The 17,113-nt window shown below is 35.2% G+C and overlaps 1 protein-coding gene across 5 annotated transcripts in view; it reads right to left on the reverse strand.

The window, feature by feature from the left end:
• The window catches only part of APC (APC regulator of WNT signaling pathway), a 145,299-nt gene that overhangs the window by 62,693 nt on the left and 65,493 nt on the right, over positions 1-17,113 (reverse strand). For all 5 annotated transcript variants that reach the window (XM_039239720.1, XM_039239722.1, XM_039239724.1 and 2 more), the window contains exons 2-4: positions 16,581-16,733; positions 6,448-6,532; positions 5,199-5,400 (exon numbers count right to left, since the gene is read on the reverse strand). In XM_039239720.1, coding sequence (XP_039095651.1) covers positions 5,199-5,400; positions 6,448-6,532; positions 16,581-16,715 — 422 coding nt within the window. In that variant the 5' untranslated portion in view covers positions 16,716-16,733. The remainder of the gene's footprint in view (positions 1-5,198; positions 5,401-6,447; positions 6,533-16,580; positions 16,734-17,113) is intronic.

Below are 17,113 nucleotides of genomic sequence, written 5' to 3' on the forward strand. Positions count from 1 at the left end.
AAAAAAAAAAAAAAAAAAAAAAAAAAAAAAAAAAAAAAAAAAAAAAAAGAGTACACCTATAATGATAAGCACTGAGTAAGGTACAGAACTGTTGAATCACTATATTGTACACCTGAAACTATATAACATAATACTATATGTTAACTATATTGAATTAAAAAAAATTAGTTGCAGAAACTTAATAACAAAAAAGTAATATATTGTCACTGTATAAGAAATTATTCCCAGAGAACTTTTTTTTAGGTTGGAATTTGAAGAAGAATTTGTTATGTAATTCCTGGGCAATCCAATCAATGTCCTCAATTACAATATCAAGATACTCTATATCTGATCATAATAAACATAAATGCAAAATTAAGAGTGTTAATTTGGTATAAAATGCAGTAGGTACAAAAAGTCTGTGATTTCTTACCATGTGGTTCTTTCCCAAACTGACCTCTATTATCATTTTCTGGTGTATATTGCCAGAAATATTCTATAAAAATGCAAGAATCTATGTGTATATTTACACATACATTTTTAAACATGATCAGTAACATATTATTCTATGTATTATCCAATTAACTGTTTTTTTTCACTTAAAACTCTATCTTGGGGGGCACCTGGGTGTCTCAATTGGTTACGCGTCTGACTTCGGCTCAGGTCATGATCTCATGGTTTGTGGGTTCAAGCCTTGCATCGGGCTTTGTGCTGACAGCTAGCTCAGAGCTTGGAGCCTGGTTCAGATTCTGTATCTCCCTCTCTCTCTGACCCTCCCCTGCTCACGCTGTCTCTCTCTCTCAGAAATAAATAAAAAATATTAATAAAAAAAAAATCTATCTTGGGAGATCACTCTGTCTCAGAACATAAAAAGGTCCTACATCTTTTTTGCTAGCTGCAGAGTATTCATGAATCTATAATAGGATGCCCTATAATTAGTTTTGTTTTAGAGGGTACTTAGGGCCTTTCTAATCTTTTGCTATTATAAACAATGCTGCACTGAATATCCTCAAATGTAACCCCATTTCATAAATGTGCAAGCATGTATTTAACATAAATTCCTAGGGTATGTTTTTAATTTATTGCTCTTATTATATGTTATACCAACTTATGACCCTACCACTTTCACCATAATGCTTTATCAAACTTTATTTTTGCATATCCAGTTTTGTAATGGTGTATCAAATATAGTTTTAATTTGATTTCTTTCAGTAAGGTTAAGAATTTTTTCTTTCTTTTTTTAATGTTGTTATTTTTATTTTTGAGAGAGAGAGAGAGAGAGAAACAAAGCAAGAGCAGGAGCGGGCAGAGACAAAGGGAGACATAGAATCTGAAGCAGGCTCCAGGCTCTGAGCTGTCAGCAGAGAGCCTGACATGGGGCTCAAACTCTCACAAATTACCAAGATCATGACCTGAGCCAAAGTCCAATGCCTAACCAACTAAGCCACCCAGCTGTGCCAAGTTAAACATTTTTTTTAAGTTTGAAAACCATTTGTATTTCCTCATCTGTAACTTTTTCTTACTTATTTACAGGACCTCATCCATATTAAAAATGATTGTACTTTGTCATTTATATGGGTTATAAATATATTTTCTGTTTATCACTTGTCTTTAAATTTTGTTTATAATGCTTTTGTCATGTAGAAAATATTGAATTTTTTTTTGTAGTTAAATTTGTGGATATTTTCTATTATGACTTCTGGGGTTTGCTCACTTACAGAGATGATCCCCACTTTAAAATTGGTATTTCAAAATTCTGTTTGATTATATTGTTTTGCAAACTATATATGCATGTGAGTATGTGGAAGGTTCTATTCTTGCTAAAATTCCCTTTCTGTTACTGAGAAACAATTTAAAAAATAAGAAATATGCCTTTATTTTTTATGTGGCAAGATTAGTGTAAGGGAATCCATGGGAAGATAGTAACCTCCTGCTTAATGATTGTAGCAACCTTGGGGGAAGTGCAGACTAATGAGAAGCTACCTCATCCCTCCCACTTCTGACAAGAGAAGCAGGAGAAAGCACCGGAGAAAACCCAAGCTCCTTTTGTAAAATGGCATTAAGATGAGATCTAATTTTATTTTTCAGGGTTTCTGGGTGAGAACCTGCAGGACCTACCAGGACTTAGGGTCATGAAGAGAGGGATAGATGGTGATGTTGCTATTTCCTCTGATTACTCTCCAATAAATGGGCTCATCATTAAGTAATAGCTGAGTGTTAAAAGTGGTTAAATTGATAGGCCAGTGTTAGTGATGGCGGTGTAGGGAGAAGGGGGATAAGCTGTTATTGTTAAGGTTCAGGTCAAACTGTGATAAAATCCTCTGGGAAAGCCAAGGTCACAAAGTATTCAGCCAAAATGTTAACAAGTGGTTAAACGATAGTGGTTGACAACACTGTTGATGGCTCAGAACTGAAACTAGGTCTAGACCCACAGGCAGATAGCTCTTTAGGATTTGGGCTTATTTAGTGATTGTTAACAATCTTCTTTAAAAAGTAAGTCTTGGAGGCGCCTGGGTGGCTCAGTTGGTTAAGCATCTGACTTTGGCTCAGGTCACTGATCTCACAGTTTGTGGGTTTGAGCCCCGCGTCAGGCTTTGTGACGATGGCTGGCTCAGAGCCTGGAGCCTGTTTCGGATTCTGTGTCTCCCTCTCTCTCTGACCCTCCCCTGCTCACGGTGTCTCTCTCTCTCTCTGTCTCAGAAATAAATAAAACATTAAAAAAAAAAAGTAAGTCTTGTGTCTTCTTAGTCCTCTAGCTAACTTAGGATCACCTAAAAGAGCATGGTACATATGTTATTAGGCATTTATTAAGTATTTGTGAAATGAGTGAATAGCCAACATGATGACAGCCTACATTTATTGAATGTTCTAAGGAAAAGACACAGTTCTAAGTATTTTTTTAATTTCTTTTTTTTAAAGTTTATTTATTTATTTTGTGTGTGTGTGTGTGACAAAGAGAGAGAGAGAGAGAGGAGAGAGAGAGAGAGAGAGAGAGAGAGATGGGAGGGGGAGAGCAAGTGAGCGAGCAAGAGAGTGATGGGAGGGGGAGAGAGAATCCCAAGCAGGCTCCACACCGCCAATACAAAAGCTGATATGGGGCTTGAACCCATAAATCACAAGATCATGACCTGAACTGAAACCAAGAGTCAGACACTCAACAACTGAGCCACCCAGGTGCCTCATTTTTAATTTCTTTTTTTTAAGTTTATTTATTTATTTTGAGAGAGAGAGAGATTTTTTTTTTAAATCTAATCCTCACAACACCCTTTGAGGTAGTTATTTTTACGCTCACTCCTCAGACTGAAGACTGAGGTTCAAAAAGTTTACAGAGCTGTGTAGCTGGGTTTGAGTCCTGGCTTGACTGCTTTCTAGCACTTAGCTTGGGCAATAAAGAAAACAAGAAAAAAAGAGACAAAGAGAGTGAATCTATGATTTAAGAGAGGAAAAGACAGAATACAAAAAAGAGGGGAGAAAGTCCTAAAAAAATCATGTAACAGAATTTTCAAAAGCTGAAGGAAATGTATTTCCAGATCAAAAGGGCACAGTGATTATCCAGCATAATAAATGAAGAAAACATGTATACTAAGGCATTCTAAAAGCTTCAAAAGGGGGAAAAATGGCTACCTATAAAGGAATGACAATCAGATTGGTATTAAATTTCTCATCAGTGACATTGATAATGAAGAAGGAAAATGAGTTTGACCTTACACCTATCTAAACTATCAAATGAGTGTGAGAGCAAAATAAAGATTTTGTCATATAAGCAAGGACTCAATTTTTACCTCCCTCCAACAAGTGAGAACCAAGAGGATACAAAAGAAATCAAAACTACACACATACTCTCTTCTCTCTCTCTCTCTGCTAATAAACTCAGGGGCTTTATCTAGGTGATGCAAAGTTAGTTCCTAGGAAAGGTGGTATAAACTCAAAGGGGATAGAGATGGAAGACTGCAGATTCCAGTTAGCTTATTATTCACAACAGTGTTTCCTATAGCGTCAGACAGAAATAGTCCTGGCTCAAGGTAAGAAACATAGACTCATGTATACTCAAGATGAAAGAAAGCTTAACACTATTCCTGGTTAGAAGATTAACCTACTTTTACAGATGGACACACCTAAAACCAGAGAGAGAGCAGAAAAAGGTCTTTTGCCTTTCAGTTAGATATGCTGGACATTTTTACACTAATAATCACTTTTTACAACTCTGCAAGGTAGAACCATATTCCTCTTTTACAGGAGGAAACAACACCAAATTTAATGACATGACCAAGATCACAGAGCTAATACGTAATGTTTATACACTTTGTTATTGAATATTTAATAGAATTTTTAGGAATATAAAAACAGTAAGATATTTATGCATTAAGGAAGTCATAATCTTTTACAAAACATTTGACAAAGTTCTTGACAGTGATAGATATTCTGGTATTTGTCATGAGATGACTTTAACTTCAATAAGAGAAGAATGAACACCTTAGCTATGAGAATTCAGACTCATAATATATGTCAAGTAATGTTCTTTAAGACACTGAAACTGATAAACTAAGAAATGTTTTAGGGGCACCTGGGTGGCTAAGCATCCAACTCTTGATTTCAGCTCAGGTCATTATCTCACAGTTTGTGAGTTCAAGCTCTGTGTCCTGCCTGGAATTCTCATTCTCTCTCTCTCTCTCTCTCCTCCCTCACCCTGCCTCCGTCCTCTGTCCCTTCCCAACCCAAGTAGTCCATGCAATCACGCCCTCTCTCAAAATAAATAAATAAAGAAAAAATTTGGAAAAAAGAAATGTTTCATTTGTGGATACTTATAATAGGCCATCCTTATGGAAACAGTTACCTTATACTGGCTCTGGAGTTACTAAATTTATTTCAAAAGGTACCAAGAAATTCAATTAAAAACGAGTTACATATTTTAACTTGATATAACTATTATGATCATGTTACAGGACACTCGAACTATTTAAGTAACAAAATACAAATCTAAGAATCCCAAGAATTGCCTCCTTTACAGTTTCATATTTAATTTTGCCTCTTTACATGTTTAGATTTAATGTAAGTATGACCAGTAACGTACTATTTTCGAAGAAGGAAATGCAAATCTCTTACATGTCAGTGACCAGTTGCCATACACGTTTCATAAATTCCTATCTTATATTTACAAACTGACAGAACAATGGGAAAAACTGAACATACAAGTTTACTATTTAGTGAAGAAAAGTTACCTTTCTTTCTCAAGTTCTTCTAAATAACCAGTATTTTCTCTGCTTCCATTTACAAACCCTCTTTTTGGAAACGAACCCATAGGAACAGGACTGCACTCTCCTGAACGGCTAGACACAGATCCTTCACGGCTTCCATAAGAACGGAGGGACATTTTTGGGCGTAGTTTCACTCCAGGAAAATTACTGCTATCTAAATTAAGTTCTAAATAAAAGAGAGACAAGTTTTTATATAACAACTGCTTTAAGTGGTCTAAAATATTGCTAATGCAATTATACTGTCTTAAAAATAAACATATATTCATATTTTAGTCCTCTAATTTTAACCCACGATATAACTGAGTATACATTATATATATTACATAAAGCCTGTAGAAGTACTAAATTATGGCAGCTATAGAACAGCAAATTTAGGCAGGGAACAGAGAAAATCCTTATCACAAATACTGATGCTCAGAAATAGTCAATGACTGCTGTTTCCAGGTAGAAATACAATATACACAAATAACTAGTCATCCGAAAAAAAAAAAAAAAAGGGTTCCCTGCAACTCTAAATTTGTAACAGAGAAAGCCAAGTACACATGACTGAATAAACAATTATTAAGAAACTGAATGACTAAACTTTCAAGTCAGTCTGAATCAGGGGGAAAAGGAGTATGTTAAAGAAAAATCAGACAAAATATCCTTCCTTAGATTCCTACTAAATAATAATATGTTTTAGGATCAAAGGTAATTTCTCAGCTAAGTTTCAATTATCATTAAGTACTTTACCTTGTTTTGATATTTGAATTTTTAAACAAAATGAGAAAGATATTATTTCAAAATTGTACTAAAAATGGCTTCTATATGTGATAATCAGTTTCTATATGTGACAAGATAAAGCATTCCTATCCTGGATGGAACAGAGAAGGACACTATTCTTTCAAGTATGGAAATAAGCCCAGTCTGTTGCATACAGCTTACTAAAGGCCTATTTAGTGACTGGCCTAATAGCAATGGGTTTTAAAAAGAGCTGAAATAATCAAATGAGGAATCTAAAATAGTTTATTCAAAACCAGTTAAATGTTTAACTTCAGGAATGACAAAGAGACATTTTATGTATTTGTATTTTAACAACTAACCCTAATAGAGAAGGCTGTTATACCAATAAAACTGAAACCAACGCTCAAGGGAAACTGTATTTGGATATATGCACCTAATATTGACAGCTGGATCTTAAAAAATTACTTTAAAACGCTTTCAAAAATTCTACCTTTCAGACGCTCTAATAAATCAATCTGTCCAGAAGAAGTCATAGCTTCATCTTCAATACTTCCTTGTAGTTGTTTAAGTACTTCCTGTAAAAAGGAACACAAAACATTAACATGACAAAACTCTAAATAATTTTGTGAGGATATGATACTAAGTTTCTTGGCATTTAGGTAGGCTAGGGAAAAAAATTATTTCAGATAAACTGAAAATGTATCTTAAGCTGTAAAGCACTCTACATATATTACCTATTATTAACTATGAATAATAAATTATATCTCAATAACAGCAGTGATATTTGGAATGATAATGGAGATTATGGGGAGTCTCCATGCAAGATACTGAATGAACAGTTAAGAAACATTATCTATCTCTAACTTTTAAACCAATACAACAAGGTGAACTATTTTCAGTTTTCAGATGGGTCAAGCAAAACTCAAATTCCTGCCTAAGCTGCAAAAGCTGGTTATATGTTTAGAGCCCGTGTCTCTGATGCCTGCACCAACATGACCATGAAAAACACCAAATTAAAAATTATAGTATGCTGTCTTATGTAACATCCTAGTAAATATTCAAGTTTTTTATATCATATTTAAATATATTCTAGCATACTAATTTATATTTACCAGATACTGAAATGACTGTATGCTTGCTCACTGCCTCCCGACTTCTGAAGCCATTAACTTCTTTCCCATCTAAATCCTTCTCTTGATAAATTTTCCTCAAAGAATGCTGGAAACTGTCATTTTCTACCAGTTTTTCTGCATGTTCCTTAAGTATAATTTAGATTGTATTTGCATATTCTGGGGCATTCCATTCAAGTTCCCACCAAAGTCTCTGTTGACCAGTTAGGCTTCCAAACAGCAAGACAATGTTCTTGAATATGTATGGCCACAATGGGCAGTATTCCCCAAAATGAAAACTGATTCATAAACAGACTGAAAAGGAAATCTGTCAAAAAGTAAGTGAATGCAGCAGAAACAACTTTACTGACAGTGACATTATCAACATTTTAATGTTTCTATGTTAGCAAGAAATAACCTGCAGACTTACGATCTGGCCTTCAAATAACAGACCATGTTGGTAGTTGAAAGGCTTTGAAAAATACATGTGGGAACATGGAGGTGATAGATACTCATGTTTAGATTATTAAGACCAAAATGCATCACATCTGTGGGACAGGAACGAATGCGTACAGTGAGGTGATCCCTGAATGAGTACTCTAAAATGTCTACTATAAACTTCAGGACGTGTTCCTTCCATAAAGTTTGAGAACTACTGTTCTAGGCTATCTGTGTTTCTCAGAATCTCAATTCTCCTTCCATCTACTCACGCTACTTGTAGTACTTCAATGGCCCTTTAAATTTACCCCTATTTCTTATACTCCCCAGCCTCATAATTCAACAACTATCCTTCAGGTAACTTCAAATTATATGTCTCTAATGAATTGCAAACTTTAGATTCACTTTCTCAATTTGACTGACAGATGCTTTACATCTGGATGGTATACACTTCATAAGTAAATGTCCAGAACTATCATTTTGTGCCACTACAGCCTGTTCTCTGCCTTGTATCCTCTTAAATGGAAACAGCCTTTTCTTCCTCTTAGGCTCAAGTCCTTAGCATCACCTCCTTCATATCACACATCAGTTATTAAATTCTGTCTTCAACCTCTAGCATCTCTTAGAACCATCTCTTTTCTATTCTTACCTGGTTACTAACCCTTTCAAAACTATTAAATAATCTCCTGTGTGGTCCTACCATGCATAGAACTATCAGACTAAGCCTTTTAAAGCACAGTTCTGATCAGGTCTCCATACAAGATTCTTCTCCACAGCCTGCAGTGGTGGGTCTGAAACTTCAGTTTGGATCCGAATCACCTGAAGAGCTCATTGCAATACAGACTGCTCATTCAGTAAGCCTGGGATAGAGGCTGAAAATCTCATTTCTTTTTTCTTTTCTTTTTTAAAATGTTTTTATTTATTTCTGAGAGAGAGAGACAGACAGACAGACAGACAGACAGACAGACAGCATGAGCAGGGGAGGGTCAGAGAGAGAGGGAGATACAGAATCTGAACCAGGGTCCAGGCACTGAGCTAGCTGTCAGCACAGAGCCCGAAGTGGGGCTCAAAACCACGAACCGTGAGAGCCAAAGTCGGATGCTTAACTGACTGAGCCACCCAGGAGCCCCGAAAATCTCATTTTCAACACGTTTCCAGGTGATGCTGATGCTGAAAACCCCAGGGCATCCAGATGTTAACAGTGGTATTCGAAGAAGCTGGGGTTACAAGCAATTTTTTCATATTTTTGGTTTTTTTGTTTTGTATTTTTTTAACAATGAGTATTAAAAAAATACTGTTTTTTTTTTTAATGTTTTATTTATTTCTAGGAGAGAGAGAGCGTGAGCAGGGGAGGGTCAGAGAGAGAGGGAGTCACAGACTGAAACAAGCTCCAGGCTCTGAGCTGGCAGTCAGCACAGAGCCCGACGCGGGGCTCGAACCCACGAACCGTGAGATCATGACCTAAGCGAAAGTCGGACGCTCAACCGACTAAGCCACCCAGGCGCCCCCCAAAAAATACTGTTTTTAGAAAAGGTACGAAGATAAAAAAGTTCAAAAAGAACTAAAAGAGATCCTTGGCATGTCACAGGACATATGCCTCATTTTTCAAAACTAAAAATAATGAGCAAAAAATTAAAATAAAATCAAAATCCAATGATAATGGCATGTAAACTTGGATATCCAACAATAAAAATTAATTAAACTTATTGCCATAAGTTTATGGCAATTATATAATTGCCATATATATATAATAAATATAATTATAATTAGCCATATAATAGAATACCATACAACTATAATAATATTATGAACTATTGATATGAAAAGCTTATTATACATAAAATTAAAAACAATTTTTTAAAATGTTTATTTTTGAGAGAGACAGCATAAGCGGGGGAGGGGCAGAGGGTGAGGGAGACACAGAATCCAAAGCAAGCTCCAGGCTCTGAGCTGTCAGCACAGAACCTGATGTGGGGTTTGAACCTGTGAACTGCAAGATCATGACCTGAGCCAAAATTGGATGCTTAACCAACAGAGCCACCCAGGCACTCCAGCACATAAAATTTCTAAAAAGCATGCTGCGAAATGTAATCCTATCAAATGCATGCCTGCACAGAATGTGCAGAGAGAAAAATTTACATGCGGTCAAAGGTTACCTGATAAAAAAAGAATTTTTAATGGATGATTTGATATCTTTTTGTTGGCCTCTATTTCTTAATTTTTAAAAATATTGAATATGCAAATTTGTAATAAGAGCTTTTTCAAAAAGTGTCTATACATATTGTTAGAAATTTATTGAAGGGCACCTGGGTGGGTGGCTTAGACGGTTAAGTACATGACTTTAGCTCAGGTCACGATCTTGCAGTTCATGAGTTCAAGCCGACATCAGGCTCTGTACTAACAGCAGGAGGCTTGCTTCCAAGCCTCTCTCTCTCTCTGTCCTGCCCCTCCCTCATTTGTTCACTCTCTCAAAAATAAACATTAAAAAAGAAATCTATTGATATAAGCTATAACCATAGAGGCAAATAAAATTATTGAAATTTAAGGTTTAAAAAAAAGTTTCGAGACTTTCAATTAGTTTGGCATGTTTGTGAACTTCATATAAATGGAATCATACAACATATAGTCTTTTGTGTCTCATGTTTTTTGCTCACCAAACATTTATGAGATTCATCCATGCTGTTGCATGTATCAATTAACTTTTCAATGCTGTGTAGCAGTCAACTGTATGAATAAAACCCCAAATGATTTATCCTTTATTCTCATGGTAGGCATTTGGGTTGCTACTACTTTGGAGGCTATTATGAAGAATGCTACTATGCACATTCCTGCATATATCTTTGAGTGAACACTTGTAGTCACGTCTCTTGAGTATATTTCTGGGTGTCAAAATGGTAAGTCATAGGATTTAACTTAAAAGAAACTGCCTAACTGTTTTTCAACCTGGCTGTACTATTTTATACTCCTACCTGCAATGTATGAGCATCCTGATGTTCCACAGTTTTCATGATCAGTCTTTTTTTTTTAATATTTATTTATTTTTAAGGTTGGAGGGGGAGAGGAACAGAGAGAGAGGGAGACACAGAATCTGCAGCAGGCTCCAGGTTCTGAACTGTCAGCAGAGTCCGATGTGAGAATCGAATTCATGGACCATGAGATCATGACCTGAGCCAAAGTTGGCTGCTTAACCAACTGAACCACCCAGGCACCCCAATCAGTCTTTTTAATTTTAGTGATTTGAGTGGACTGAAATGACATTTGCATTTCCCTGATGATGAAGAATGCTGAATCCCTTTCCATGTGCTTACTGGCCATATATCTTTCTTCTTGAATGGTCTTTTCAAGCTTTTGGCCATTTTTTTAAATAGGACTTTTTTTTGTTGTTGTTACTGGTTTGCAAAAATTCTTTATCTGTACTGAGTCTTCATTAGATTAAAACTGTAAATGTTTTATTTTAATCCATGGCTTGCCTTTTCATTTTCTTAATCAAGTTTTTAAAAAAGATTTAAATTTAGCTTTTAATTTGAAGTCCATTTTGTATCTTTGTTTAGTCCTTTATGTGTCCTAAGAAATCTTGCCTACCCCAAAGTCACAAAGATGTTGTCCTATATTTTCTTCTAAAGCCATAACAGAAGTTTTTGGTTTTAATGTATTATGTTTTTCTTTTATGGTCAGTACTTTGTCATTCTATTTAAGAAATCTTTGCCTACTTTAAAAACATGAAGCCATTCCCTATGTTTCCTTCCGGAAGCCGCAATTTAGTCTTTCACACTTAGGTTGATAATCTAACTTGAATTAATTTTTGGATAGGATATGAGCTAGGGCTCTGAGCTCTTTTTTTACTTTTTCTTTATACAAATATTTAATTGCCCCTGAACCATTTATTGAAAAAACCACTCTTTCCCCAGTGAAGTGCAGGGATGCCTTGGTCATAAGTTAAGTGACCACATACATATGGCTATTTTTCCCAACTCTATATCCACTAGTCTACTAGTCTAATCTATTACCACATTTTAGTAATTGTGCAACTTTACACTAATTCTCAGCCACTATCTCTTTAAAAATTACTCTTGCTCCATTTTCTTCTCCTGCCCCTTCTGACTCTTCATTTATATTTGCCTGTATCTATCTGCCTGTGTGCGGGGCTTGAACCCATGAACTGTGAGATCATGACCCGAGCCGAAGTCGGATGCTTAACTGACTGAGCCACCCAGGGGCCCCTATCTTTCTGTGCTTTAGTTTGGATATTTTCTATTGACTTTTCTAATATGTTCACTAATTCTGTATTCTCATTACCTCATTAATTCTGTGTTTATAAGCCCATCCAATAAGTTATTAGCAAAACTATTTTTAGGTTCTAAAATATCTTTCTTTTTAATTATAGATTACAATTCTTTGTCTAAATTTCCTGACTTTTCATCCACTTTATCCATCTTTTCTTTTTCTCAAGAAATTTACAATAATTACATTAAAATCTTTCCTAATTCCAACATCTGGATCACCTTTAGATTTGTTTCTACTATCTGTTCTCTTGATTTATCATTTTCATTTCTTGCATTTCTTGTAACTTTAGCTGTATGCCAATTATTATGTATACAAGAACAAGAGAGACTTAAGACATTTTTCCTTAGTGTTTGCCTTTTCCACTATTGGGGTCTGATCTCCTCCATCCAGTTAGGAACTAAAAATGGGCTGCAAAATTTACATCGATTTGATTTGCCAAGTTCTATAAATGTGTCTCTTCTCTAAATTTAGACTGAAAATAATACAGGCTTCTGTCCCTCAGCTCTTAGCCTCCTTCCCTATACAGCTCCCAAATCTGATATTTATCTTGAAAGGAAAACTGGCCATATATGGTACAGGATCCCTACCTTTAGTAAGTCTGTGTCTTTCAACTATTTCAAGATTAAAGAATATTTCGCTTTGCTCCTCTAGCTCAGCTTTATTCTCAGGTGGTGCCTGACTCCTTAGCCCTTAAAGTTCTGTCCCTTGGAAGTAGTGAGCTTAGCTCTTTGATCTCCTGCCCTGCAAACTTAAAAGTCTGGCAAATGTCTTGAGAAGACCTCCTGTGTGAAAGTAATGTGTCCTTCCCTCAGCAGGACTTTGCTTCCCATACTCCGCTTTCCAAGTCCATCCCCAGCATCCTTCACTGGCCTCAGGCAATGCTCCATGGGGAAAACTAGCCATGCATTTGGAGCTCCTCTATATGTCAGTACTTCACATCTGCCCACATGTTTGTCAAGGGTTGCAACAGTTTCTTTCCTCCAATGAAGTCCTGCCTGTGCCAATGATTAACAGCAGTCTGTATTCAGAATCAACAAATATTCATGGGGAAGAAAATCACCAGCGAACTCAGCTCATCTAGAAAGGGATCTTTCCTCTTATGAATTTTAGTTAATATACTCCTTGATGACTCCACAGTTTTCCAAGGTCTTTTAAAGTATGAATTTTGTATTTTATCCAGTGTTTCTTATGTTGCAGTAAGAATGACTGCCTAGGGCTGAGTAGTGCATACAACCTTAAAGAAGTAGTCCTCAATTTCAAAGACTTAAAACAAATAAACATGTAACACAACTGCAAAACAATTGTAAATAAAATATTTCAGAAAAAGTTTTGAGAAATGGCAGTTTTTAAAATTACTATGTAATTTAGAAGGAGAGAATATTCATTTGCATTTATAAATCCTGGATATTTGGTTTTAAAAGATTATTTATATTCTATAACTGCACATTTTAAAAAGTACTTTAAGATTTTGGAAACATTAAAGGATTATTTATTAGAGGTGAAATGTTCTGTGGTGCTATCAGTGAAAAGAAAATATTTACCAGTGAATAACTATGCCATTTCAAGGAGGTTGTTACTTGACTCACTTCTGTTTCTATCAGTATATATCAGTTATATATTCTTTTTATTAACCAAACACATTTAATAATTAAATCTTCCAAGTAAGTTATGAAATATGTCAATCTAAGTCTTTATTTCTAATTGTTTCTTATACTCTGAAAATAAGATACTCTACATGTATACGGTTTTGAAGTTATACAATTTATAAAGTTTCATTCTGACAAAATACAACAAAGATATAAATGGCTCATTAAAAATTTACCTACAGATAATTTTTCTATACCAAGACATCTCTCAGTTTAAAGGCTTCACATCTCTACATGGCCATATTTATCTTGCTGCTATGCTCAGCATTTTATTTTTTAAATTGTTATTTTTTTTTTAAGAGTGAGAGATAAAGTGTGAGGGGGGGTGGGGAGGAGAGAATCTTAAGCAGGCTCCATGCTCAGTGTGGAGCCAGATGCAGGGCTCAATCCCACGACCTTGGGACCATGAGCTGAGCCCAAATCAAGAGTCGGAGACTCAACTAACTTGCCACCCGGCCACCTGTATGCTCAGCATTTTAAAGTAAATCAAGTTGAGTTCTAGCCCTGGAATAAATACTACAGTACATAATGTCTTTTAAATTTAGCTATAATCCTGCATTTATCTGTTTCCAGGTCATCTAAATCCCATGCAATCTCTATTTTATTTTGCCACATATATTTTTTTACAGAAAATGTCAAACATATACCTAGTATGGAGAACATTATAGCAAACTCCCATGTATCCTCATATTCTGCCTCAATAATTACCAACTCATGATCTTGTTTCACCTATACCCACACCCACTTCCTCTATTTCCCTCCCTGACTCAAATTTATTTGGAAAACAAATCTCAGACATCATAGTATTTCTTCTATAAGTAATTCAGTACATATATTTAAACAGGAAATCTTTCTAAATCATAATGCCATCATTATACCTAAAAAATAAACTTTTCTTTAATGTTTTCAAATATACAGTCAGGGTTCACATTTCCCTAACTGTTGTACACATATTTCTCTGTCACACACACACACACAAAATATTTTTATAGCTTATTTGTATCAGTGCCTTGTTATCAACAGCAAAGCAGTATTCTTTTTTGCCACTAGATGGTACTGCTGTGTAAATTTCAGAAATCCTTAAATTAATCTAGTTGAAGGCCCACCTTGCCTTTCTTTGGGGTAAACAGGTTAATGAGGAGGAAACATCATTCAAGGTTATATAATGTATTCCAAAGAATAAGTGATTTTGAGATAAATAACTACTGTTTTGGATTAACTTTAATCCAATGGAGGAAGTGCCAGTGTCTCCAAGTGTCTTTTCACAAATCAATATTCTAAGACAAAACAAATGGTCATGGTTCATGCTCTTGAACAGCTTGAAGCATCTTAGAAGAGCTACATAATAATTTCATTATAAGGTTGTAACTGTTTTGATACCATATGCCCAATCCTAAAGAATTATGTGGATGTCTTTGCAAAGATGTCTGCAGAAGCACTTGCTGAGTAATAATCAACTCATGGTTGAATTTAGACATACCTTAAGTGTCAATTATTCCTGATGTATAATATTATACCACACGGATAAGTGGTCAACCTTAAATTCCACTGTAGAAATTTAAGGGTCTGAATTGTATTGTTATTCTGAGACATTCCACTTGCATCTCCAGCATGCAGATGGGCATAAGGGTAGGTTAAAATGTGTCCCAAAAATTAATTCCTAATTTCCTCAAATAGTTAAGTAAAAACTTAAAAGCGATCTCAGAATTATGTACTATAAAGCAGGTATCTAGATAGGCCTGCCAAGAGGAGTTCTTTGTAAAATATACTTCCCAAAGTAGATGAAAGAGTAGTCCTGTTGGGAATTTTAATTCTGTATCTTCAAACTTTTAAAACCACATGCTATGCACAATAATTTTAGATATATTGTGTTAATTATTGTTAAAATAGCAAACTAATCTTTTTCAACCTATTAGATAACTGATTTGTTTTTAATATCACCTACAGTTCATGGTGAGAAAACATGTTTGTTTAAAGTCTACCTTATGTCCAAAAGGACTGGAAGTAGGTATCTTGGAGATCTGTCATTGCTGAAGACAGTTTTTACACACAGAAATAGGTGTGTAATTAGAATAGAAAAGATTTATAGATAGACAGAATCGTACACATGAGTAAAAGGTTGAACTGTTATGATTTGACTATAAAGGGAAAGAGAGGAGCAAAAGTAGTTCAGTGATGTACAGAAGCTTGAAGAATAAAGGTGACCTCAAAATGCATAGAAAAAGAACAAGAAGAAAATAGGAAATAAATAAGAGTAGTGGACAGATAGGAAGAACAGGGTCAGGCACCCGGATGCTAAAATTGCCAAGAGGCAGAAACAACACGAAGCAGGAAGAGTTTTTAAAAGAGAAAGAGGTTAACAGTTTTGTCGATGATCTCCAAAATTTATAAAGTTATTAAGTTCAGTGAGAAGATTAATCTGCCTAAGTAACTGGAAATTAAAATAGCTAAAATTTCAACCTCAATTATTTTGAAATTAGAACATATCTTTCCCACTGTAGACTGAATATTTTGTAACTTTTCACAACTTTTCAATGCTATTTGGCAAGCCAATTTCAGGACTTGAAGGAGCCAGGGAAATCATCTAGGCCACTATGATGCCTGTATTTTCTAAATAAGGCGCCTTAAGTCCAGAAGCGTTCCTAATGGTGATATAACTTGACTTGTGGCAAAACAAGGAATAGGACCAGGTACTGACTTTCAGTTCTGGACTCTTCCCCCTGGGAACTGAGTTTTTCTTGAACATTTATCACTGTAGTACTTAAGTGGAGACAAGATCTAGACAGTTGGGGAGGAAGACTATTGTTAATAATTGAGGTATACTCTAAAGTTGTGAGACTAGTTTCTGTGAATTACACAGAATACCCAGCCTCAGCAGAGTGATACTAAACTTGGTCTCTTATTTTTAAGCTTAAAAACAACTAAGAACTAACTAGTAATTGGGGGTTTACGATTATTTTCTCTATATGATATGCTGGATTAATACATTTTGTTCAAAACACACATGCTAACTTTTCCAAGAAGGAGTTTACATATTACTGCTTCACTTAAAATACAATTTTAAGTGCAGATTCTAACCCCAAGTTTATAGGAGGGTATACTGAATAAAATGGATAAACTACAATCAAAAGTTACAGTCTTGATACCTTCATATTAGATGCCTCAGTTTCCAGTTTTGTAAGATGATTGGAATTATCTTCTAGCTCTTGTCGAAGATTTGAGTTCTCCATCTTCAGTGCCTCAACTTGCTTTAACAACTGATCATATGAAGCTGCAGCCATCCTTGGCTACCCTTGGACCTATAAGGTTAAAAAGGATTTTGAAATTCACTACTAAAAAATATTGTGGCTGCTTGTTTAAAAAGAAAGGGATAAAGAAACAAAACTCTGGAGATATTTAATAAGAACTGTGTTAATATGGTAGTAATGTCTCAAACCAATATTGTTCAAGGAGCATCATCTTTCTAAGAGGATGAAACACTGGAGTCTTAGCTGAAGACAAGGAGGAATAAAATAGAAGAGGACCTCAGTAGTATTTGATTACATCTGCCTTTTCACAGGTGGATGAGATTTCTGTCAAGTTAGGATTTTTTTCAAAGATACTTTAACTGGTCTTACAGGCAAAACTTATGTAATGAAGTATAATCATTGATAAGAAATTTATATTGGTAACATTATTT

The sequence above is a fragment of the Hyaena hyaena genome, unplaced genomic scaffold (genome assembly GCF_003009895.1).
Source record: "Hyaena hyaena isolate Hyena2069 unplaced genomic scaffold, ASM300989v1 scaffold_160, whole genome shotgun sequence".
In the NCBI taxonomy this organism is placed as follows: domain Eukaryota; kingdom Metazoa; phylum Chordata; class Mammalia; order Carnivora; family Hyaenidae; genus Hyaena; species Hyaena hyaena.